The 26,664-nt window shown below is 41.3% G+C and overlaps 2 protein-coding genes across 2 annotated transcripts in view; one reads left to right on the plus strand and one right to left on the minus strand.

The window, feature by feature from the left end:
- The first annotated feature begins 1,911 nt into the window (after positions 1-1,911).
- On the plus strand, positions 1,912-7,175 carry p2ry2.1 (purinergic receptor P2Y2, tandem duplicate 1). Its single transcript, XM_030067922.1, has 5 exons — positions 1,912-1,996; positions 4,660-5,016; positions 5,732-5,900; positions 6,261-6,606; positions 6,704-7,175. Exons 2-5 carry the CDS (start codon positions 4,677-4,679, stop codon positions 6,896-6,898), a joined length of 1,050 nt encoding a protein of 349 aa, XP_029923782.1. The 5' UTR covers positions 1,912-1,996; positions 4,660-4,676; the 3' UTR covers positions 6,899-7,175.
- A 1,133-nt stretch (positions 7,176-8,308) lies between these two features.
- Positions 8,309-26,664, minus strand: part of relt (RELT TNF receptor) — a 39,901-nt gene continuing 21,545 nt past the window's right edge. Inside the window, exons 4-11 of the mRNA XM_030067921.1 lie at positions 25,940-26,124; positions 25,112-25,164; positions 23,966-24,226; positions 17,116-17,196; positions 15,234-15,312; positions 11,842-12,234; positions 11,194-11,322; positions 8,309-10,388 (exon numbers count right to left, since the gene is read on the minus strand). Of these exons, the coding sequence (XP_029923781.1) occupies positions 10,385-10,388; positions 11,194-11,322; positions 11,842-12,234; positions 15,234-15,312; positions 17,116-17,196; positions 23,966-24,226; positions 25,112-25,164; positions 25,940-26,124 (1,185 nt within the window). The 3' untranslated portion in view covers positions 8,309-10,384. The remainder of the gene's footprint in view (positions 10,389-11,193; positions 11,323-11,841; positions 12,235-15,233; positions 15,313-17,115; positions 17,197-23,965; positions 24,227-25,111; positions 25,165-25,939; positions 26,125-26,664) is intronic.

Genomic DNA, 26,664 nt, shown 5'->3' on the forward strand with positions numbered 1-26,664 from the left:
GACCAAATTGCTGGCCCCTCTGACACCAAACTGCATCAGGTAGTTGTTTTGCTCATGCTTAGGCCTTAATATTTTATAAACTTTTGAGCTGCATAATTGCACCACCACACACAGACAGTTAATCCACTTTAACTCGCTGCCAGCCATCACAAAACAGGTGCTCTTGTGGCATATGCCTTCCAGTTCCAGCTGCTTTTCTGTAGCCACTGTTTTTGTTTTCATGCTTGTATGCACTTATTATTTGGTTTGTAACTGAATATGCAGCCTACTTTAGTGAGATTAAGAGGAAAATAAACACAACTCGGCAGGACAGTTATTTCAGTTCTCTTACATGTCTACCGGCGTCACAACACTCTCCTGTGTGCCATGCCCAAGGTTAAGGTTATGAGTCGAGTAATCATTAATACACAAGCTTTCTGGAGTAGGTAAGACATTAAGCACATTTTCTCACCTTTCCTCTCACCATTCGTAACACACATGTACACTCATACACACATGAGCGTACACTAACACACACACACACACACACACACACACACACACACACTCATATTCACAGAGACCAAACCACATCTCTTAACACCCACACACATAACTGTTTTAGTTGCAAAGAGCGGGCTAAATGGCTGACATTTGTTGGATTGTATTCATTTTGCTAGGATTCCTCCAGAATCCACTTTAGGTTTATGATTTGTCTTATGACTTTGCTTGGGAGCGTCTGTATTCCTCTGGCCGCACTAAGGTAAGAAAATACTGTGTTTTTGAAACAGCATGGACAGTTTGTCATGATTCACACATTACATGCTTGTCCTAAATGTGAGAAGTAGCAAGTAATTCTTAGATCTGTTTGGATTTTGATATTGGCATTTAAAATTCAGCGTTTGGTCTCAGTATGGGTGTCAGGCCTGCCGTGCTGTGGTTGGGTCTGCACTGACAAGTCAAACAGTGTTTTAACAGGCTTTAGCCACAAATTAAATGGTTTTAATTGGATGACCGACAGTGCCAGTTTTAGTGATGTCATATCTGACATTTTGAAGAAGCAAGTTTGTTGTGTGATACAGTAACGAGGCAGAAGCACTGGCGAACATAATGAATCACAATTTGCCTCATAAGAAACCACAATCAAGTTTGCTATTGTAACCAATAACTTGATTCCTTCGTAACCCATTTATTTCGGTCAGGATTCAGGCATTGGCATGTTGTGTGTAGTTTTGTCAAAATGAGGGGCACCTGGTGGTTCACTTGGTAGAGCGTGTACCACGTGTCAAGGCTACGTCCTCGCCACCGTGGCCTGGACTTGCTACATTTTTAAAAATCTAAAAAAATAAGAAAATAAATAAATAAATAAATAAATAAATAAATAAATAAAACACTTATTAGCAAACGTTTCTGTGAGTTTTGGGGGAAAAAAAGATGGTTGTGTTGACTGTTTTGAAATCATCGACCTTAGCTTGGAGAAATGTGTCAAATCAATTTTCAGTTTTCATGGTGGTTTCTGTAAAATCAGAATGTGTTCTCAATTCACCTGCCTGGTTAAAACAAGGATAAAATATAAGATGAAAATAAAAAAGTCATATTTGTGGTAATTAAATATTAGAGGGTTTGTAAAGTACCTGCCATGTAACAAGTGTTCTACAACTCTATTTATTTTTGTGGGGGGTGTTTTAAAGATAACCTGTTTCTCCTGCATGGGCTGAAAAAAATAATATTTGCACTGTTGATTACATATATGTCCTGTCCCTTTGACTGGGACCTATTCAAACTGTGAGCCTTAGGCCCAACTGTTCATAGTATGCACGCTGCAGCTTGTCACTGAGGGCCAGTCACGCCTCCACACGTTCTCCATCAGCTCAGGTACGCATTCTGACACAAACAGCACACTGCCATACACACACTCTCTCTCACCGGTGTCAAGCATCACAGGGATGCATGACATAGGCTGAGTGACAGCAGCCAGTCTTTGACAGGAGATAGCGTTCTCACAGAGGGCGAAAGGGTGAGTAACAGGCTGATTAAGTTGGAAAGATTACAGCGTGAGTGTTCAGGGTTTGGTCCCTAGGGGGCATTTTTGAATATTTCTTGGGACACAACTTGTTTTGCTGTACAGTTGTTTCAGACATCTGATTTTATTCTCACAACTGTTTAGGTCTCACGCTAGTATCACGTTTCTCATGCTGTACTGTGCTCCTTCACTGCCAGTACTGACTGTACAGGTCACATGACTGAACCAAAGGGAGGGGGGTCTTACAATCTCAGATATTTTTCAACAATGTACATTCTCATGGTAATTATGAACGAAATTATAATTTCATTACATTTTTGTTCTGGTTGTGTTATGTTCATCGTCTCCACTGACATTTTCAGTGGACATGTTTCATAGATTAATCAGTTCTGTAATAAAACTGCCGATTGAACACATTAACTATTAAAATTGTACTTTATATATATCATTAGTTTGCAGCAGGTGAACGGGACGTACAGCATGAGAAAAGTAACAAGAGCAAATAACATACATGAAGTCTTTTCTGTGAGTTGTTAATGTTTTTTAATGTGTCTATTAGACCAATTACTCTTTTTCTTTGTTGGCTTTCTTTCATTTTTTCTTTTTTCTTTTTAGGAAAAGGTTAGTTGCTGCCATGTTGTCCAGGTCTCCTCATTGAGGAAAGAATAAATAAAATTAAACAAAATAACCAAATATATGAAGAACGGGCCAGCAGAATTTAGGACATTACAGGAGCAGCTCACTCTCAGGTCTGCTATCTGTTAAATTCAAACTTCTGCTGTTTGTAGAGAGAGAGAGAGAGAGAGAGAGAGCGTGCGTGAGAGAGAGAGAGAACATATGGGAGACAGAGAAAAATTATCAGAGAGCGTGAGAGCAAGGGAGGGAGCTGTATGGTAGTTTATCCATACAGTGAACAAAGACAGCAGTAAGTTGAGGATCTATTATTTGCATGAATTTTGACTTATGAAGCAATCTTTGTGTATTTTTACATGACTGAACATGTACAGTATACATGCCGGAGAGTCGCGGATAAAGAGAGGTAATGTTTGAAGAAAATGAGGCAACAGTGTTGCATGCCGACCAGCACAGTAAAACAGAGTGAACAGTCTGTTTCGAGTTAAAATGCTCTCTCTCTCTCTCTCTCTCTCTCTCTCTCTCTCTCTCTCTCTCTCTCTCTCTCAGCCTCAAGGTTTGGAAAAATGTTGACATGCAAAGAGCCACAATTAGTTGTGTTTTTTCTCTCAGAGTGGAGAACCCTGCTGTGCAAATACTTTGTGAAAATTTGTTGCAACACAAGAGCCACTCTGAATTTGCCTGAGGTTTTGTTGTGTTGCCTTCAGATGTTGCAGTTCAGATCTATGTGCTAGATTTCTTTGCTTGAGGAAAGGATTAACCCTAGAACAGAAGGAGGTTACATGCAGAGTTAAACAGTATCAGTGCTCGACTACAGACAAAGAATCACAGTCGTTATATCTCACCAAGTGAACCTGTTCAGGCAGCTGTTGGGACAACATGTTTCATCACTCATCCCACAAACATAGACCACGCTACCACAAAGCACGCCTCTCTCTCTCACTTTCCCTAATTTTTATACATACTCATCCACTGTGTGAATCATGCATTCAGACAGAAAAGGAATTAGGACACCCAAAAGTAAATCAACATACCATATGATAATCAGTCGTGGTTTAATATGGCCTGACACAAAGTTCAGCATCATTATCTTGCTTTCATTTACTCACCCACTCACTCAGAAAAAGATAATTAAGGAAAGTCAGTGTTAAAGTGATTTACTGTCTGTGAAATGCGCAGTCACTTTGAAGTGGGAGCATGCAAGCTAAAAGAGGGATTGAGGAGAGCCAACAGTAGAATCACTTCACAATGTGCCAGTCAGTTATACTTAAGTATGGAATGACTTCCACTTGCCGCGCCTGCTGAGGCATACCAAACTAAATGTTATTCCAAAACCTAATCTAGATTGATGCCATTTCCTCACCATCACACCCATTTCCTGTGTCTCTAGTGAGGAGCTTCCCCATTATCTATGTAGATGAGAAATTTTCCATGCTTGATGTCAAGCAAACAGCTGCTGGGTGAAATGCTGGGAGCATGTCTATATGTGTACATTTATTGATTTATTTATTCATGTACTATGCATCATCAAATTACATTTTTGTTGATATACCAGAGGACATGGACATTATGGACACTATTGTTTTTATGTTGAGGACTTATGTAATTGTGTATGTTGCTAATGTTGTATGTGGACACTATTGTTCATGCCAGCACTAATGCAAACTTGGATGTTTTGTTACATCAGTTAAAAAAAACAACATGTTTGAGTAAATAAGAATGTTTGGAGACAGCTTGACCATGACCATTTCATTTCATATGGGGCTGTTTTAATTTGAAAAAAAAAAAAAAAAAAAAAAAGTAGGAACCTTTTTTCAGTCTGAACAAAAAACACTGATGCAACATAAAGCCTGGGAACACAGCATGTTCTAACCTGAAAAAACTTCATGATAAAAGTCATGGGAACATGAAGCCATTCCACTTGATCAAACCGGTCAAACTTTCAAACTTGTTTTTGTTCTATTTATTTTTACATCCTTCTGGTAAATTGCTGTCAGACTTAATTCACCTTTTCTTCTCCTCAGGTGTTCTTACAACCAAGATGGCTGCCTTTGATGACAACAGCACCTACTCGCTGAATCTGAGTGCCTTCAACTACTGTGATTTTTCAGAAGATTTTAAATACATCCTGCTCCCTGTCAGCTATGCGCTGGTCTTTGTGGTCGGCCTGGCGCTGAATGCCACAGCGCTGTACGTGATCGTGTTCCGCACCAAGCGCTGGAAGCCCTCCACCATCTACATGTTCAACCTGACCATGTGTGACACACTCTACATCCTGACTTTGCCCTTCCTCATCTACTACTATGCAGATGAGAACGACTGGCCCTTCAGTGAGCCGCTCTGCAAGCTCATTCGCTTCCTGTTCTATGCCAACTTATATGGTATACTACTGAATGTCATGACACGGCACTGAACAGTACAGCACAAAATACAGTTTGATATACAATTTGACATATACGTACAGTGTGAAATGATCCAATACAGTATCATGCAAGACAATACAACATGATGCGATACAATCTGATACTATACGATACCATACATTATGATATGACATGATACAAAACTATACGATGCTAAACAATACAATATGACATGATACCATACTACACAGAATAAGATGACATGATATGATACTATACAACATGATATGATGATACTATACAGTACAATACGATATGACATGATACGATACTATATGATGCTATATAATATGACATACTACATGACCTGACACAATACCATATGATACTATACAATACAATATAACATGATACAGTATTATATGTTAATATATGGTGCTATATGATGTAAAATCATACAATACAAAGATATACCAAATAGTACAATGTAAAATAATACAATGCAGTATAATATGATACAAGATGTTAAATGCAATAAACTGTGCAATGTGATAAAATATGGTTTGACACAATAAAATACTACATGCTACAGCATGATTCAAGTAAGAAAAATAAATGACACAACATTAATTTTAGAAGTGCTCCACAAATTCAAAACTATTTAATGTGATTCAAAACAATATGAAAAAACAAACAAATATACCCACTATCTATCATAAACTTGTTCTTGCAGGTTCCATTCTGTTCCTGTGCTGTATCAGTCTGCATCGCTTTATTGGTATCTGCTATCCGGTCCGCTCACTCAACTGGGTCAGTGGCCGCCAGGCCAGGCTGGTGTCTGTGGCGGTGTGGGCCTGCGTGCTGCTCTGCCAGGCACCTGTTCTTTACTTCTCCCGAATCAAGTAATTGAATCATATATATCTTCCTTTTTTGCTTGCTTTCTTGCATTCTTAAGCTAAAGAAGAACTGCTGAAGTGACTGTTTTCTTTAATACACTGAAGTGTCATGTAGCCTACCTTGTGGTGTGCTGATGGGACAGACTTACAGAATATAGGTAATTCAATAAACTAAAATGACTTGCTTCCTCTGGTACATGGCACCCACTTGCAGTGTTGTGAGTTCCCAGCCAGCTCCTGACATGTGTTAGATATTATCTCCCTTTTTTCATCTTTCCCAATTCTCTCTGCTGTTCAGTATCAAAGAAAAAGCAGAAATGACATTCAGTAATCTTGATAAATGTCATCTGTCACCTCCTCTCCCAGAGATAAGGACACAGGGAGGATTTGCTACGACACCACCAGCCCAGAGCTCTTTGATGATTTCCTGGTGTACAGCTCAGCCATTTCGGTACTGTTGTTTGCCCTGCCTTTCATGGTGCTGATGGTGTGTTATGGCCTCATGGTGAGGAAGCTTCTGGAGCCAGGCTGGGGGTCCCAAGGCGGGGCCAATGGGCAGAGTCGAGGCCTGTCGATGCACCGCACCAAGCAGAAGTCAGTAAAGATGATCATCATCGTTCTGGCAACCTTTATGCTGTGCTTCCTCCCTTTCCACCTGACCAGGAGTCTGTATTACTCCTTCAGATACCTAAGGCAGGTCAACCCAGCACAGGTGAGGACTAGACATATATTTTTTAATGTTTTTATTTTTATATGTTTTTTATGCAGTATTTGTCTAAAAAATCATTGAATTTGTATTTGTTTTCCAGGTTAGCTGTGAATTGCTGGAGGCGTCAAGTTTGGCCTACAAAGTGACTCGACCACTGGCTAGTGCCAACAGCTGTGTTGACCCCATCCTCTACTTCCTGGCTGGGCAGGACATCCGCAGTAACCTCACCAAGAAGAGCAGGCTTACATCATCAAAAGCAGGGAGTGTGAACACAGGCTTGACAACTCAACTCTGATCCAGATCATAAAAGGATCTCCTCTGGTGTAGATGCCATCCCCAAGCTGCTCAGGAGTGTACTTTGAAATAAAACGGATAGGCTCAGTTGTCTATCACAAGACTTACAAGCACAAGACTTATAAGGAAGAGAATCCCTCAGAGCAGAAGTCTTTGCTAGCAAGAATTAACACACAATATGTTTTGATTCTTTATGGAACTATAAATGTTGCTCAACTGCAGTACGTGAAAACAGATCGATCGCTGTTCTCTTCATTTAGAAATAACTTCACTGGAACTAGCGCTACCGTTGAGAAGATTTCATTAACAGCAAAATAAGTGCTCCATAGGATTGATGAAAGTTAATGTTTTTCCTGAAGGACTGTTGCATCTGTTGCTTGTATGACAAACAAAACATCTCACAGATCAGCCTCTGAATCTGATGAGAATATATATTTTTTTCAGCTACAAGTTTCTTCTGAGCCTGATATCAGACAGGCTGGCCCCCCTCAGATTAACTCTGTGTGGTCAACTTGTCTAAAAATTTATAAAAGGCCGGTATGGTCTCATAAGAGACCTGTGCAAAATTGTGACTCAATGATATGGTATGATTATACTTTTTTTTTTTTTTTTTTTAATTAATATTCATCACAGACCGTTTGCTTAGCCTTGGTGTCATAAATTGTATCAAGTGTCCCATGCAAGTCCAAGCTGGAGATATAATGGCTGTGGGCAACGTGGAAAGAAATGTAAACATTTGTTAAACAACATGTTTTCTTAGGAAAATGCTGCTCGTATGTGTGGTGAGAGCAGGCCACAAATGCAGTAGCCTGCTGTATATTGTGGTTGTAGGCACATGCTTATGTAATGACCATTACTAACCACTAGAGTGGGCTACTGCCTAAGTAAGGGGACAGGGGTTGATTATTGGTTTGGGATTCAAATTCAAATCGGCTGTATTGGCTTGGCACCTACCTATGTTTCCAAAGCAATAAAGGAAATTAATGGATTAGTGCTAATATTATAAATATCTACAAATAGTAAATACAGTACATTTGGCTTGAGAGAACAATAAAACCAACATCAATCACAAATTTAATTGTAGAACTCTTTTTCTCTCGTGTTACAACATACAGCCTACGCTGCCACTAATGTTGCACAGTGATATTTTCCCCCATATTGATAATGTGCCTTCAGGGAGTATATCCTCCTGTGTAAGAAATTCCTTAGAGGTTCTATCTTTAACACACACACACACACACACACACACACACTGCTACTAAATAAAAAAAAAAAAAAAAAAAAAAAAACAGCTTCAAAGTCGATTGGAATAAAAAGGCAGGAGGGCAATCAAAATACACCTCTTCTTTATTTCAAGGGTAAAAATATCATACAGAAAAAAAAATGTAATATTATAAATACAATCTACAAAGTTGATGAGATGAGTGTTTGTAACCTTCCTATACCAGCAACACTTCAGCTTGTAACATTTATCATTAATAATAATAAAATAATAATAATAATAATACACAGATCAAATGAAAACATGTAAATGCTGCAACCAATAAATATGATCCAATCTTCCTGACATGTTGTCATGTTCTGTGAACCGCAAAAATAAAACAGTAACATAATAACAAAATATGAAAATAAGTAGCTAAAAAAAACCTAGGATGATTATAGTACACCCTTTAAAAACCATGAGGATGTAAACTAAAAGCCAGCTGTGTGTGCTGCATGTGTGAGAGGCATCTCCACCACTAATACTCCGCAGCCACTTGTTGGTTCACGTAATAAAGACACTAAAAAAAAAATGTAAATATTTAGGGGGGGGAATGGGATGCTTGTGTTTGAATGTGTGTGCATGCATGAGAGAGAGACCTCTCAGCATCTCTAGACTTTATGGCATATTCGTGCTTTAGGGAACCACACTTCAGCCTATCACATTCAGTGATGTTCCTGTTGTATTTGATAAACTGATGGATTACAAATATCCCATGATGATGTAGCGCAACAGCCTTCACTGTTTTTTCAGGTCCCGTCTATCCACTCCTCACCTCATGTACTCCAATTAAAAAAGCCAGGTAAAGTGAGTTTCTTTAACCCACCTGTATTTACATATGTACATACATTTACATGTCCTATTCTACATAAGTGAGATCTACTCTCAAGGTTTTTAAAAGTTTTTCAGTCATGGGAAAAGTTTAATTAATTAAAAAAAATGACATGCTGTAATATGGGCCCCTCCAGAAAACCCATTTCAGGCCCTAGTCGATACACTGCTCTACTTGGACCTAGTCTAAGAGCTTAAAGGTTACAAATGTAATTACTTCTGTAGGTGTGCATATTCATACTGAATGAATGTTTCTCCAACTGTCAAAATGTTGACGTGCTTTAGTGAACTCAGTATGTAGTGAGCGACTTCCATTAAGACTACATTCAATATTTTCCAGGTCTTAAAAGTTCAGCTCATCTGCAGCTAATAAGTAGGCAGAGTCAAAAGAAGCTAAATAACAAAATTTCTATTTAAAAAAATCTCAAAGATCAAGATGAGATTTATTTTTTAACATCTTTACATACCTAGTACAGTGGTCTTCAGTAATGTGCCATATGATCTAAGACTGTGCAGGGTTTCATTCCAGCCAAACACTGCAGCAGCTCATTTTGAGCACTCACTGAAGGTGTGTTATTGAGTGAAATCAGCTGCTGTGGTGTTTGGGTATGCTTGGTTCAAATGGCATATGGTTGAAGACTGCTGGCTGAGTGTTTTTTTTTTCCTTATTTTGTGTGCATATGATTGGGAATTTGTTTCTGTCGCATCGAAGTTTCAGCTTTGTCTTCCTATCAGCATCAGTATTGCACAGTGTCTCGTCCTCTGCACTCCCCACAGGGAAGAATGACTATATTTCAATGTACAGGATGTGTAAGCACAATTGACGTGTGTGTGTGTGTGTGTTTGTCTGCATGTATGTGTAACATGAGCACAAGTGCATTCATGTTCATGTGTGAGTGTTTTAACCCCTTCCTTCATTTTTTTTTTTTGTTGGAAGCACAAATACAGGGGCTAAGAGTGCATTTTGTTCATTATCCACCCCTCTCTTCTTTTCCTCCCTCTCCCCCTCATCCTTCTCTCTAGAGGATAAATGCTTATCACAACGCTGTAGTGGTAGACATCGCAGAAGTACCCCCATCCCACCCCAGGATATACCCAACAGGGTTTTCAAAATGATTCCTCTCAGAGGTGGGGCAACAGCGCAGCTGGAGTGCAATAAGCATGAATCGAGTGGAAGTTCAATGATGGTTACATCTGTGAAGTACAATAACTCTTTATGTAATAATAAATACAACTATATTCCTTTCCTTGGATAGCCAGGATCGACTTCCGAAGGTGGAGGTGGTTGTCGGTGTCAGTCAATCTAGAAACACCCTCCCTGCTGGTTGTCAAAGTTGTCAACCCATGATGAGGTCATCTTCAGCGAGGTAGCGTTATTATCCAGCGTCGCCCTGTTCACCTGAGAGAGAAACAGGACGGGGGGAAGTGCGGCAGGGACAAGGAGAGAGATAAGGAGGCATGACAGACAGTGCATTTGTAAAGATGCAATGTGCAATGTGCAGAGTACATTGTTGTCAAATAAATAATTCAAAATTTCACTGAAGTTCACTGACAAAACACAGACAAAGAGTTTGAATTAGAGTTTGAGCTTAAAAAAACAACATGTAATTATTCCTCCTCTGTGTTGCTTTTGAAACAGGGGATCTAAGGGAATTGAGCCTGACAATCCCTAGGTGGGATATGATTAAACAGATCATTTGAGAACCAGCCACAGTCAGACATTCTCAGCCCCTCTCTCCCAGTGACAATACTGATAAAGTTCCAGATAGTGTTCATGGCATTTAGTAATTTTCTGACAAGCGCACAAGCGAGTACTCTTATCATTTGGGAACCCAAAATAAGCTCATTTCTGGACTCATTTAGGAGATGTGCTTCTGGTGAACTGTTGATACTGGGTATGATTCCTGGACCCAGTGACACAGATATAGGTATGGAGGGAAAGGGTGCATTACTTGTTCATAATTCAGTGTTGACTGGGGTAACATGAGCTGCCATGCTCTTTGTGCTCATACGGGGATTCTCTGGTGACTCCACAGCACTTTGAGTGTTATGATGCTCAGTGATGTGCAGCAAGGAAGGGGGCAAATGGAAAGAAACATGGAAGGAGGGAGGGAGAGCAGGGAGATGGTTGAAAATTGTAGAGAAGGAGGGGTGGGAAACAACAAGGGGAGAAGAAGAATAAGAGAGAGAGAAAGCTGTTATACCTCCTGGTGCCTGATGATGAAGAGGAAGAGAAGGGCTTCCCTCCAAACAGTGAGTTGCGTGTCTCCTGGGATGACGTTTTAGTTTCCACAGTGACAGGCTTCTGCTCTGGGATCTGAGCCACTTGAAATCTGCCCATCAAACATGGAAATTATCACTGTGAATTTTTTTTTTACAGCAATCATTCAGATAGCATGGCATTCCTATTACTAGTACAATAAGGAACGTTCCTAAGTAGGTTCCAAGGTGATAGGAAGTGTCCTTGAAAATACGACAGATGCCATGTTCACAACATATGGTATTTACTGTGACTAATATTTTATAACTTGTAATTAGTGCTCATGTCAACGACCAATAATTTATTTAACGCTACTGTATTTAATGCTACTTTTATCATGCATGCTTTTCTTTAACCACAAACTAACTTGTTGTTAAATTAAGTTTATGATTAAGTTTATAGATTGATATAGATATGATATAGATTTGAAGTAGTCCTGTTCAATTTTCCAAATAATGTGAGCATTACCTTCATTCCTACAGTATATGATATGAACGCTGCATGACGCCACATACGCATCACATGTCTCTATGTGTGTCATATCACGTGCACCTCTGTAAAGACACATGATGAGAACATGCACATGTCTCACCTCCCCACGGACAGCACGGTCAGCTCTCCCTCCTTACTCTCTTTCTTCTCCTTCACTTCACTCCCCTCCACCTTCTCCTGCACTGCATTTGGCACGACAGCTTGTGTATGGTGTGTGTCAACACACACTCCCCCAAGGAGGGGGCTCTTCTGCTGGTCAGCAGCTGTATTCAGTGAGGGCAGGATGAGGGTCTGGGGGGGCTTCAGGGGGTCTTTGAGGGAATCCAGGGGAGGTATCAGGATAGGGGGCCATTTCCGCTGGGCGCAGCGGGAGCAGCAGTAACCGTGTTTGGGGGCCAGGCCGGAGAGGCCAGAGATGGTGTGGAGGTGGGACTGGTGGGGGCAGAGCCGGGGCAGGGAGCGGAACTGAGACAGGGGAGACAGCACCGGGAACCTGACAGAGACGGAGAGGAGAGTCAAATACAAACATTGTAGGAACTGTCACAAAAGTCCAAATGATTGCGACATGCTAGACACCCTAGAGTGTTGGGGTGCCATGGACAAATCCCAAATCTTGGAAGATAGCATATTACTCAAAGTGCCCAACCATCATTTATGAATTTCATTTTTGGGCACGACACTGGAAATTTGACGGTCATGGGTAAGGTAGAATTTTTGTAATCTGATCCTGGCTGATTACAGGCAAAATGCAGGTAAAATGCTTCATTCAATTTAGTCAAAACAGAGGGTGAAATTCCCTCCAAATTCAGTAGATAGACCATCAAAAGTTAATTAAGTGCAACCTGAATTTACATATTACATTGGTTGAGATTTTTCCATAGCTGTTCACTGTATGGTGCATTATAAATTTAGATTTATTTTCTTGCTCTACTCAAATTGAATATAGATCCACACACACGCACGCACACACACACACACACACACACACACACACACACACACACCACTGAAACTACTGAATATCCCTCGTGCTCCCCGTTGTTTCTTAACAGAATGTTCAGGAGTTTTGCCTTGTGTTGCTTAGCAACCACAGGTCCAGGAAATAAAAATGAAACCTTTGGGGGTCCAGACAAGCCAAGCCGTTAACCACAGTAGGTATACTATATTGTGACATAGTGACATGTCATTGTTGTTTTGGTCACTGAATTTGACTGTAAAAGTGGAAAACAGTTTGAGAACTGAATCTGAATTTTCGAATCTCTGTTGCAGCCAGTTTGGACAGAGGGCTCTGCCCCCGTAGTCCCACGGCTCCACAGTTCTATAGCTTCTTTGTTCTTTTGTGAAGGTTACAGGGATGAATGAGCTTATGTGTTGCAGCGCTATGCTAGCTAGGGGGTGACCTTCAATGACCCCAGATAACCTTTGCTGCCCGCCCCCCCACTCCCAAGCCACGCCCACCCCCCACTTTCACACACACACACACACACACACACACACACACACACACACACACACACACACACACACGCGCGCACACACAAACACACACACACACACGCACACCATAGACAGGATTAAAGAGCTTTCCAGAACTTTGTGTGCATGTCGTGTGTGTGTGTGTGTGTGTGTGTGTGTGTGTGTGTGTGTGTGTGTGTGTGTATGTGTGTGCGTGTGTGTGTGTGTGTGTGTGTGTGTGTGTGTGCTCAGAATGTTCTCGCATCTAAAGCTCATAGACTCCAGCAGGCCATTGAGCGGCAGCACGTTGCTGGAGGCCACTGGGACTTTGTCTTTATTATAGATAGAACAAATTGGATCCAGGCATCATCTTAAACTATCAAGATACTTTCAGAGTCTGCAATTTACAGATTTACATATTTACAGTCCAACATGAAGACCAATGGATTCTGTATTACATCATATCAATACTACACTCACTATGCAACTATTGTACCTCTACTTCTACAGTAATGATACTGCTGCTTCAGTGCTGGTTCAACTGCTAATACAGATTTTGACAATACAGATGGCCAGATAAAAGTTAAAGAAAAGCAGAGTCGACTGTAGCATAGTATTTCATAGACTACACTGCCAGACCAGTCAGATTGACTTCTATGCTTTTTTCCCATAGCCTTGAGTGATTTAAATTGCTGCAATTGCCAATCCACACTCCAACCACAACTACACTAAATCAAGAAACCCATGTGTAGTCACGCTTTACATCTACAAGCGATGTAACATCCGCTGAGCTTAGTGACATACCACACAATGCTTAACCCTGAGTATCTGCTATTGGTGACTACTGTGTGTGACATTCAATTCAGACATGAGGGACTGAGTCACTGCTAATTATTGGCCACCTCCATCGCTCTGCTGAGGGAACATGGTAGGCCTGCTTGTGCGCTGTCAAACACATTGTATAAATGTTGTGTATAAGGCTTCCTTTTTAATGCTTTCACAAAGACAACAAAAATACCTTTGAAAGCTAATTTAACATACAAAAACTACAAAAATATGCTTAAAATAATTGAAATGCATGAGTTAAATGGATAAAATGGTTATTTTTTTGATTCTCCTCATGTACCATCAGGTTTTATCAATTTTCTCTACCACAAAGGTCGCTTAGTGTGAGCTTAAGAAATGTATGGTTGAAGATCAGCATGCCATAGATATGTGTGTTTAATGAGGACCAGTTGTGACAGAGAGCAGACTACATTTTGCTGAATAAACCTCCAAAGGAAACATAAATATTGTGTATAAAAACTTTTTTTTTCTTCCTGCTGCCTACAGCATAACAAGCACCTGGAAAAGTTCGTGCATCTGCATACACGATTTCCTTGTTAAAGGACGAACTCCGCGTACGACGAAGAAGGTCGCCATGCAGCAGAAGCAGCTAAACTAAAATCTCTGTTACAGCATTTAACATAAAACAGCTGACACAACAGACAGCTGAAGTCAAGTCATGTTATGTTATAATTCTGTTAAGAGTCTCACGCAAACAGTCTACAATTGTCAACGAAATTGAATCGCGTGGTTTGAATCTAGATTAGCATTATTGTCTGCAGTGACCAACTCCCTCATTGTAAAGTCTGTGGGGACGCAATTATCTTGTGTAAAGTTAATATACCAGATGTGGCCAAGGGGCTAAATTTCTGCTTTCGTCCCTGAGGAGCAACTTTCTGTCAGTGATTCTTGGCATGGTTTCTCCCTCTTAATTTTTCCTCTACCCCCCCCTTGACCCTCAACAACCCCGCCCTCTCTCTGCATGTCCCTCCCCCTCTCTATTTTCTATCAGACTCTTGGCAAGAACTTCCTTCCAAATTTCTCACAGCCTGACTGTCTCCTTTAGAGTTTTATCATCCCCTTTCCTCCCACTGTAGCTTGACCTTGAGCAGCATGACTAAGCAAAAAGTATATGGCAATTAGTGTGTGTGTATGCGAGTGTGTGTGTGTGTGTGTGTGTGTGTGTGTGTGTGTGTGTGTGTGGTCTCATACTTGATTGACGAGGCTTTACTCATGGCCATCTGTTTGCTCTCGTACTCCAGCAGCAGTTCCTCTAGCGCAGCAGCATTTTCTGAAACACAAACACACAAACACACACATGCACTTGCATGAGTTATAATCAATGATCACACTGACTGCAGTGATGATCAATAACGTTATTGTCCCGGACAATAAATTACCACAATTAGACATCTACTGCCTGCTCATTGATTTAACAGTCTGCGGTACTGTGGTTACAAACAATATTAGACACTAAAAGGTAAGTGTCAATGAAATGTGGCTCTCACAGTTTACATGTAAAATCTATTCATCTTGGAGCATCTGGTTGGTTCACTGGACAAATGAACTTGCCTGGGAAACAGTCCAGATACGCTGACTTCATAAGTACATCTCCCCAGTAAACTGCTTCTCTTTAGTGTAGCAGATATATTGGAAACTTAATGGCTCGCAAGTGTGTCCGCATCACTTTATGAGATGTAAACTTGGAAACATTCAACCACTGCGGCAACCAGCCTCAATGTTCTGTTGGCGATGTTGAAACCCTAACCTGATGAATATTCGATTTTTCTCTAAGGCTGTTACAGAGCAGGACATAGGTTACCTGCTACCTGTTACTCTGTCACTTCTTTTACTGAGTTAGTGGTTCTGGGTGACAATGACAAAGTCAGATATCACAATATCTTTGAATACAGTTGTCACTCGCTATAACGCGGTTCACCTTTTGCAGCCTCGCAGTTTCGCGGATTTTTTTTAGTGCAATTTTGCATGTTTTTTTTGTTTTTTTTTTGTTTTTTTTTACGCAGCGCATTGTGTTCTGTGTCCTGATTGGCTAAGGGACTGTAGACCATTGTCAATCAATCTCCTCCGTGCCGTGTCTCCTGTACAGTACAGAAAGCGTTCATTCTATAATACTGGACTTATTTTTCTACGAAGGTTTGAACTTTGAGAGTTTAAACAAGAGAGAAAAGTGAGAAAATGTTAATGCCTGTCTGAGAAAAGTGTATAAAGTGTGTAGTGAGGGGTTTTACAGCCTTAAAACATCTATAATAATTGTAAAAAATAAACCTGACTACTTCACGGATTTCGCCTATTGCGGGTTATTTTTAGAACGTAACTCCCGCGATAAACGACGGACCACTGTATCTTGATGTGGCAATTGTGACGATATTATAGGGATGACAACTGGTGCTTTCGTATATTTACACGCAAACTGTTTTTATCAGCCAATTATGTGTAATGTGGATAAAATGACCAAGCAGATAGAGGAAAAAAGCTAGAACAGTTAAATTAGTTCAGAAAAAATGCATCCCTTTGTTGTAATCCAGCCTTTAAAACCAGGAAAAGACAACACTTAGGCCATATCATGATAATACAATGTCCAAAATTCCAGGTGATAGCTGGTCTCATATCACAATATCAGCATAAAATCAATATATTGCCCAGTCCAAATACACCATGCATGTTTCAAGTGACAGGTGAGGGTTTAGAAATATGCTGCAGCTGTATATTCATTCTGCTTCAACAACAGCTGCATGATTCTTTGTAGGTTTTTTTTTTTTTTGCAGTGTTAGCACTGGGGATGTTGTGCTGACTAGGGTTCACCTTCCCCTTCCTTTCCCCATTCCTAACCTTAAACATTAATCTAAGATGGAAGGGAGGACAGAATGATCCTCACTGAGCATACTGCACACAGTTTGTGGCCTCTTATGATTGAGAGGGAGCTGAAGTTGCGGCCATGTTAACCTTGCATGTGTTGAATGCAACCATTTTGGGACAATAATTTTGTCCTGTTCCACTCCTGAAACTCTAATGATGAAACTGCCCTGAAAACACCAATTCAAGATCAATGAAAACATCTCTTATGCACGCATACCTTTTTTCTCAGTAATGAGGCGCACCAGAACACTGATGGTGTCTTCGTTAGGGTCATCGGGTATGTAAGGACAACCGTTGCCTGGATCGAGAGAGGGAGAGAGAGAGAGAGAGAGAGAGAAAGAGAGAGAGACATAAAGAATGAATTATTAATTGCATGCTTGGATACAACCTATCACCAGATTTGTTTACATTAAATCTCCACTACAGCAAGTTCACTAAGAGTCAGGTGGATCATAGGAACAAGAATCACAAGAATCAACACTTAAGTGCCATGTCGATTTCAAAGTATAAAAAATGATTCCAATATTGGTGTTTTTAGTGTTGATGAAACCTGATATCCTCTGTAACTGTTTTTATTCTAATGTAGCCTTAGCCTGTATGTTTAAATACTATAAAAAGTTGCAGTCATGCTTATAGGACTGTAAATCAGAGAGAGACACCACTGTATTTTTTGTTACAGCAGGGCATTTCATAGATTTCCTCTAATTTGAAATTAATACTGTGTCGGGCTGCTGTTGTTTTGCTACTTGAAGGTTACAGGCCAATGCTGTATTGTAACTCAGTGTTTCTACTCTATTGTAGCCTATATGCATCGATACACAAGCCAAATATTTGTGTTCTTGTCAAATGTTTATACAAAGTTTTTAGATAAAGAGATTTGTGCTAAATACTATTTCTGTTTTTGCCTTGGTATTCAATCAAGTATCATGGACTGTGTAATTTCACTGGTATTTGTATCATTTTTTTTAGTGTCGTCATATGCCTAATGGAGACTAAATAAGGAGAGCAATGTCCAACTCTAACAGCCAGACACTCATAAAAGCACATAGCGTATAAGTCACTGCGAGCTTAAACTGCCTCTATGCACAACAGGACTGATAAGGACTGTGGATGACTGAAGAGCAGAGAACAGATATTTTCCACCATGGTAACCCCCAGCCCAGCCATCCCATAATAGCACAATGAGGCAAGGGGGTGTGGGTGCAGGGGGTCCAGAATAGCTCACTCAGCTATCACAGTCTATTCAGCACTGTTGAAGCACACAGAGCCGTGTGTGTGCGTGCATGTGTGTGTGTGTGTGTGTGTGTGTGTGTGTGTGTGTGTGTGTGTGTGTGTGTGTGTGTGGTGTAACAGTGCGTCCTGTGTGGGTATATGGCATGTCCTTGTGACTGTGTGTATCTATAGCTTTTTGTGTCTTACAGAGAATGAAATGTGTTTGTATGGATGCTTTTATATGCGTCTGTGTATGTGTGTGCACTTTTCTGAATAAGTGATGTTGGACTGTTGTCAGGCTGTAACAATAACTCCGTCTCCACGGTGGCAGTTGCTATGTGAGGATAACAGCGTGCATCCAGGACAATGTGACACTCATTCAATGCTATTTAGTCCCTCAAGCCACATCATAACTACTGACTTACTGTGATAAAAGCAGCCGCTCTTGTCCTGTCACCAGTAGGTTGACCCCTTTTCACTTCAGTTCACTTAAGAGAGCAAAACATTGCCACGTTTAGTGTCCCAATGCTCTAAAATTCAGCTGGCCCAAGTTCAAATGGAGCAGCGGTGTGGAGCTAACATGACTGAAACTAAAAACCACAGTGACTAAACTTCACCTTTGGCTCTGCGGTGCTGTCATGGCTGAAGATGCATGCCGCATAAACACCAAATTATGAATGTGTGTCTGGCTTACAACCTTTCTAGCATGTCACCCCACGTCCATTCTGTCTTTCCATCAGCCTTCCTGTCACTATGTGTTCTCTAATAAACCAAACTCTTGTCATTCTCCAGCTCCACATAGTCCAAGTTACCACTGCAGAGTCTGCTTTTAGCCCTGCCAAGCTGAGCCTGGCCTTGCAGTAATTCATCCCCATGGGTGTTCCCCATGACTGGAGATGATGAGAAAAGTGCTGTGGTAAGAAGTTTGGCTGTAACCAGACAGACCAACAGACAGCACACTGCAATATGGACGGTTATGTAATGACAAGCAGGAGGAGTGGGAGCAATAGAGAACTATAAGGGCAAAGCCTGATCGGAAGAAACTTTCCAACTATCCGTACCCTCTAATTATTCTTCATTTCTTAGTTGTGTTTTTTTTTTTTTTTTTTTTTTTTTACCTGTAGCAGTTTTTGCTGTCTATATCTTTCTCTACCCATCTCCCATCTTCTTCACTAACTTAATTTGACACCCTGTATATGTCCCCTTCTCTTGTCCTCTACCCACATCTCTCATTCACTCATTCACACACATACACATTTTATCTCTGCACCACTGCATCAGCTGTCCTCAATGCTGCGCACAAGTGCAACCCCCACTTACTGACAAGAATATGAGGAGGAAGAGAGGGCTGCAGAGAGAGAGAGAGAGGGTAGAGGAAGAGAGGAGGAAGAGGAGGAGGTTAATTTATATGCAGTGCCTTCCTAAGGAATACAGTCTGGATTTTACCTTCCTTTCCTTACTAACATCAAGCTTGAAACTATGTGCAGCTTATTATAAAAATGATGACAATGCAATGAAGTGAACATGAATAAAATAATGTTCCCTGCACCCAAAATTTCCTGCACTGCGAATAATTTGTTGAGGCTTTCTGGTTCTTAACTATTCGTACATGCATGTCATGTCAAAATCTGGTGTAAAGGTTTTCAAAAAACAACTAAACAACTTGCAGAGGAAACAGAGGAAAAGACAGCAAGGAGCAATGCAGAGTAGGGCAGACTGGAAAAGATATCGCGGGACAGGAGAGGAAGAAGAGAAGGAGAGCAGAGACAGAGCAAGAGAGGAGACAAAAAAGACGAGGTGAGGACCCGATTGAATAATTGATCTGGGAAAGGAGAGATGGATGGATAGTGTCATGTTCAGACAAGAAGGGGTGGGCAGCCAAGAAAGAGAATGAAGGGAGAGTGGATGGATGGGGAAAGAAAGACGGACACAGGGTGGTGAGGTGGATGGGGGGTGGGGCTGAAGGAGTTTCCTCCGGTGCAGGGACAGCTTAAGTTTCACAACACTGTTCCAGGAGAGAGAGCGACCAAAGCAACACTGAAAGCAACAGACAAAGCTCATGCAAAGAAAGACTGCCGTTTTGACTCCTGTCTGTTAGCGTGGATGTATCAAATCCCCCATCTCTATCTTCAGAAAGACAGTGTATCATAAATCATGTGATCAATGAGTTTTTTGTTTTTTTTTTAATCTGTTGACTCACACAGAAATGTGATATACATAAAGGGGATGTCCATACCAGAGTGTTGGTGCTCTACCTTAAGAATGACCAGCTGTTCAGGTTATGGGATTTTCTACATTATCAGAAGAAGCCACGTTGCATTTTAAAACTACTTAGTATGTAACAAGACAACGGCAAAAACGATGGAATCTGAAAAAATCATGATAATTTTGCATAGCAAAAATGTCTTGCGGTCTCCAGGGTTGAGAACCACTGTATTGGATTTCCATATGAGGATATTTAGCAAGACCTGTTGACCTTGGATTATCCTTCCTTTCACTAAATCTACTGCTGCACTTACTATAAATATATTGCTTGTGTTCTTATGGCCTGCTGACACACAAGAACAACACCTCTGCCCCATGCCATTACTAATTAATTGGTCGTGCTGAACAGCTCTCAAGTGAATAAGTGTAACTAAATGTAAAGGAGTTAAGACAGTGTTGAAATGCAGCAGGTCAAGTCAAAAAAGACTAGGTGCACAACAGTGAAAAAAGCTATATTGTTTGTGGACTTATCCAAGATTATAAGCAGTGACAGGCATATTCAACAAGCCGTTTGCCTCTGCAGCTTGAAGTAATATTACACAGCTGAGTGAGTGTGAATGATTGTTCTGCAACAGTATTAGCAGCTGCCCTCATAATTATGCAATTTTTTTTCATCAGCAGTTTCTAAAGTCCCATTTTTCACACCCCTCAAACTTGAAGCCTCCTTATGTGCAGTGGACCTTGTAATGTTATCATATGGTTTACCATATGGGTGAGTCTAGGCATTGCTATGCAGAGAAGATTCATGCTTTTGGAAGTAATCAGCTTTATTTTTTAAAGCAACTGTTACTTATTTAATGTCAGATAAAGACAGTTTTGTTGTTTGCATTTGCAAGAGCTTCCCTACTTATGAAAACCTTTCAATCCCCTTGCTAGACAGTTGCAATAAGTTGTTCAAAGCCACAGCTGTCATGGAAACATAAACAGTTGACGTGGGACATGCTGTCAGAGGGTCTGGTCTACTGAGGCAGCAGCTGCGGCCACATGACGTCTGTGCTGAAAAGGCCGGCAGCACATATGGCAACTCAGCTGTCACTCAGGTTTCCTCTTAGTCGTGCACCGCCAATTAAGATTCCTCTCACCGGTGACCCAAGGAAAGACTAGTCTAGACTTTGACTGTTTACAGTTTCTTGCAAAACGACAATGGCTGCTGTCTGTTGGCTACGGCACTGACGATCCCCTTACTAAGACAGCATCTATGGGCTACAGTAAAATACAGTAGATACAGTTTGACCGCCTGGCTACAGTGGAGTGCACTAACAACGTATAAGCACCTTGGCTAAAGTTGTATTTATGCCACTACGGAGTGCAGCACAAACAAACAAGCAGACAGATTAAAACAGTCTCTAAGCTACAATGGAGCCCAGGATAATGAACACATAAGAAAAAGGGGGGGAAAATAAGTATCTGGCTTTATTATGGGAAAAACATTGCGAAAAACTGCGAAAAACATAATTTGTCTTGTGTTGATAGACTGCATGAGCCGTCACATGTATTCAACACATTTCTTTTTTCAGGCTCAATGAAAGCTGACATACAACAGCATGGTTCAAATGAACAATACTTAAAAATGAATGAGTAAAACTGGTTTGCCAGCAGAACTGAATCAAAATTTCTAAAAGGTTGAGCATCTATGGTAGGACGGTGCCCTGTATACGTGTTAACACAAAAAGCATTCGGCACAAAGGCAGTTGTTAATCCACCTACTATGGCTACTCTTCAAAATATGGATTTAATCAACCACAATGACAACAAACTCACTAAATTCTCAAACATCCTTGTTCATTCATTTATCACATGCCCCATGACAAAGTATTTCAGCTATACTTAATGTCTTGTTGGGTCAGAAGTTCAGATGGCAGCGTATAGGTTAGAAGTTCATTTGCTGAGTCATAATCTTTTGTTTGGCCGGGGTGAATCACACTGAACAAATCACTCATGTGAGGAGGCATGGTTGGTCAAGAGACATGTTTCATATGTGAAAGGTTTGTTTATTTGCACTTCAGCTGCTAGTATAGCTCAGTATTTCACTTGTTGTTTTTTACATGAGACAACTGCATGGGCATTACAGCAAGTTGGCAATGTCTGATTAGTTTCGCTGACATCTTGACTTTGTACAGCAGTAAACTAGCCTAAACTCATAAATTTGGCAAACACCGTTTATGAAATAAAAGTTCAGTTTTTAAAAATTCAAACTGAAAGGCCAACTTTCAGCATTACAGATTACAAAATCAGAACACAGAATTTGAGTTCTGTTAAATGGCACATTAAGACCAAAGCTCATTACATTGTACTGGGAAATTTTTTCTCTAGATACTCAACAGGTTCTCAATTGATTCTGGGTCCCATCGCTGAGCTGTGCTGTGCTGTGCTGTGCTGGATTATTCCACAGTGATTTGTGTGGCCTGAAGGCATCACCTGCAACCTGCTATACAACCCTGAGAACCAGGTTGGTACACCAAGTACAAAGGACGCATAAAGAAAATCTGGGTGTAGCTGCTCCCATTGTGTGGAAGTTGATTGTGGATCTTTACAGAGGGAGAGCAGAATAAGTGATATATTGAGTGGACCCAAACTATGGATCAAGACCCAAAGTAGGTGTTGGGCCTATAGGTAAAGGTAGAATTATTTTGAGTTTGAGAGACAGATTAATATTCATTTGGGCATCAGGCTAAAAAAAAAAATAGCTTAGGTAGTCTTAGTCTACGGGGAGTCCCCTGGTACAATGCCCCTGTAGTCTGTCACAAAGATGGGACAGAAATAAAAAGCTCTCACATTACTGTGAGGCAGTGCAAACCACAGGGAATGGGTGTGGCAGCTGAGCACTTATTTTATTCTTCATCTCTCTGTCCATCTCTCTCCATCCTCCTCTCTGTATGACCTGAAAGATGGTGAACTATTCCTGGTCCATTTTTCGTTGTCTACCTCTCGTTTTCTGTGCTACTCTGCAGTCTTGTCTCTCTCTCCTCCTCTGCCTTCCCCGTCTGTCTTCTCTGACGTAAGTGAAGCGGGTGAGTTGGTGGGAACGCTTTTCAGAGAGGAAAACTACTAGAATAACAGCGTGCGCTTAGGAAAACATAGCATGCTGACATATAATGACCCCAGCGAGGCCAAAGCTCAAATCAGTGAAGATAAAAAGCCTCCGATGTACTATTGCGTGCCATCACATCAGAGAGATATATGGATTTTGGTTACACAATATCATACAGCTGGACACTGCCCTTTGGGCTTGGCTGTGCCCTAACTTCTGACAACACTTGACCACATTGTGTGTGTGTGTGTGTGTGTGTGTGTGTGCATGTTTATGTGTCTTCTAAATTGGCATTTTTATGGATGTTTGAATATAGAACATGACATCAACCTAAAGTTAAATGCTAGTTTCAGCATTCTTTCTCCTTGCCAGTTTCCTCTCTCTTTTACTCACTCTCTTCTTTTTCTTTCTTCTGTATTCTTTTTTCCCTTTCATATCCTCTGAAGTGGCAGAACCCCCACCTCCCCTCCACACACACACACACACACACACACTCCTCCTCTCTCTCTGCTTTTCTCTGTCTATTCCCCATCTCTGTCTCAAGTGATATCTCCCTCACCTTCTTTGTGCGGTGTGGCATTCTCTTCGTCCCCTCCCTCTTTCTCTGCGGTGCAGCGGTATCCCTTCTTTTTCAGGATGTTGCAGATGAGGATGCCCAGCAGGCCCATCACGCAGAAGATGGGCACCAAGGCGAACACAGCGTACTCTGCTGTTTTTTCTTCGGCGCTGCGTACCGCTGTGCCGTTGACTGGCCCGCCGCCACCACCAGCTGGACCCTTACCCACCGTGCGGACTGTCCGGACAAGGGGAGCTGCAGGAGCTGGTGGGAAGACAGTGAGGAAGAGGGGGAAGATAGAGGAAATAAGATAGGAGACATGGTCATGTATTTGGAAAAAGCAATGCTGAGGCTGAAAAGTAAATGATGGATGTGGGTGTGGATGGATTGCAAGTGGACAGCTGAGACGGATCGCTGTTCACACCCGGCATTACTGTGCATGTTCAACACATCTCCAGCAACCACTTGTGATCTGATTTGTGATCAGCCTCAGGCCTGTCAGAATTAGCCTACTTTTTTCCTTGGGAGAGATTAAATTGACATACTGGACATGCATGCCCCACCTAACCCGCCTCTGCTTGGCTAGTAATCATTGCGTTTGAGTAAAGGTTAGGATTAGGGTTGGGTGAGGGTTGCGGCCAATTAGAGGCAGCATAGAGGCGGGTCATCCTGCAACATTCACATTAAGTATGACAATTTAGTCTTTTATTTCTTTTCTTACTTTGATTCCCCTGCAACTTACTTCACTATCCTCGCAATATTCCCAAACAATCCTATTTCCAGCTGCTGTATTTTTTTTAGACTTGCTGATGAAGATGCTGCCATCTCACTGCAAAAACATGCTTCATTCAATTGACTGAATTTCTCTCCAACAGTCCACCAAGTCACACACTCCTTCCTTCGACAAAGCGACAAGGTGGTCCTGGTGGTGTCGGAGAAGCGATGGGACACATGAGCATTTGAGCTGCAAATGCAATGTGGCCCAATGCATGCCTGACCACGTCTGAGGGTGGTTTGAGTGCACAGATCGCAATGCGTATTGCACACCATTCAAACCCGTTTACTGTTGTTCACATGCAACTGGATCCTCCAAGTTAAAACCAAGAGGGAACCGGGTCACACAGACACACATCACAGGATCATGCTTACCCTTCACACAGGGACTTTGGGTGGAAACGTCCCCGGCTGCAGTGGAGTGTAATCTGCAAAAGAACACACAACACACACACACACACACACACACACACACACACACAAACTTATCAACACTAACAAACTAATCATACCCTGACAACCGGCAACCAGAGCCATGCACGATCGAGCTAAACAGCAACCAGTGCCTGGGTGTTTATAGACTTGTTGAAAATGTAACTGTGAGCAGCTCATTAAGTACGTGCCACATATCTCAGGAAATCATTTCTGACTTTGAAGTTAAATATACAGGAGCACAGCAGTAAAGTCATTTAGCGAGAGAATGAGAGAAAGAAAGTTGGAAAGACAGTGGGTGTATTGGAAAGAGACAGTAGGGGAAAATAGACTGAAGAAAGAAAGAAAGAAAGAAAGAGAAAAGTGCATAATTAGAGAGGTAGAGAGAGAATGAGAAAGGGGGGTGGTGTGGTGTGGTAGTGTTTTACAACGGAAGAATGATTCAGCGGTTTTAGCTTGTGGCATGTTATGTTCTATCGTGCTTGCTGTGGAATTGCTGCCTGCCCACTGTGGTGTGTGACGTAGTGTATGTGTGTGTGTGCATGTGTGTGTGTCCGGTTGTTTTCTTCTATTGTTGTTTGCTTGATGCAGAGAAAATGACAGGACTTGATTTAGAATAAGTAAAAGGTCATGACAGACATGTTTTGAGAAAAAAATAACCTTTGATGTCAAATCTGCTGTGTGATAGAAATTGGTTGCATAAATACGAAGTCAGGGAACAAGGCAGGCACAGACAGGCAGCTCACGAACAGACAGACAGGCAGTCCTTACCCAGGCAGACAGCCTCCACAGACAGCGTCAGAGGTCGAGGTGCCAGGGGTTGCTACCTCTCGGCCGAGGGTCTTACAGGAGGTGTGTGGACGGCAAAGTTCAGAGTCAAGTGCATCTGAAAATGTGCCGGCCGAGCAAAACTGGCATCGCACTTCCTCCTCTGGCCCTTGGATCAGCCCACAGGCCTGGCAAGGAGCAACAAGACTTCAAACTCAGGGGAAAGAGTCTATAAACTGACAAAACACTAATTTACTCCTGTTTCAGAGGGTTACAGTCTAAAACCTAAATATGGGAAAAATGAAAGTTCAGCTTTCAAAACACAACAGGTTGTTCTACAAAATACTACTACAAAATATCAAATAGTCTATGCAAAAAACTCCCATCAGTTATAAATCAGTATCATAAATATGTGCCACGGTCTAAAATTTGCTTTAGGAACCAAAGAACACTAACCAGATACAAAAAAATGTCAAGAGTGGTACTGAATTGAAGATGCCTTTCCAAAAATAACAGACAGTGCCTTTCTGGTCAGGGGGTGAAATTATATTTTGTACTTTGTATAAAGTTAAGTAGTAGAAATATACTTTTTAGTCCTGGCAAGTCTCAGAAAAAGACTAAATATGCAGTAAATGATTTGGTTACTGCAAATGAAAATATATACGGGTGGTTTTCATCCTGGAGTTTAGGGCTTTATAAATGCTGTGTGCTGCTCTCTGAGGGAGGGT

This window comes from Myripristis murdjan, chromosome 13, assembly GCF_902150065.1.
Source record: "Myripristis murdjan chromosome 13, fMyrMur1.1, whole genome shotgun sequence".
Lineage (NCBI taxonomy): Eukaryota > Metazoa > Chordata > Actinopteri > Holocentriformes > Holocentridae > Myripristis > Myripristis murdjan.

Bases quoted from the DNA above. Each gene is read 5' to 3' on its own strand.
- p2ry2.1 (XM_030067922.1), top strand. From the start codon at position 4,677: ATGGCTGCCTTTGATGACAACAGCACCTACTCGCTGAATCTGAGTGCC. The intron at 5,901-6,260 runs GTAATTGAATCA...CTCCTCTCCCAG, and splicing joins CTTTACTTCTCCCGAATCAA to AGATAAGGACACAGGGAGGA. The intron at 6,607-6,703 runs GTGAGGACTAGA...TTTGTTTTCCAG, and splicing joins GGCAGGTCAACCCAGCACAG to GTTAGCTGTGAATTGCTGGA.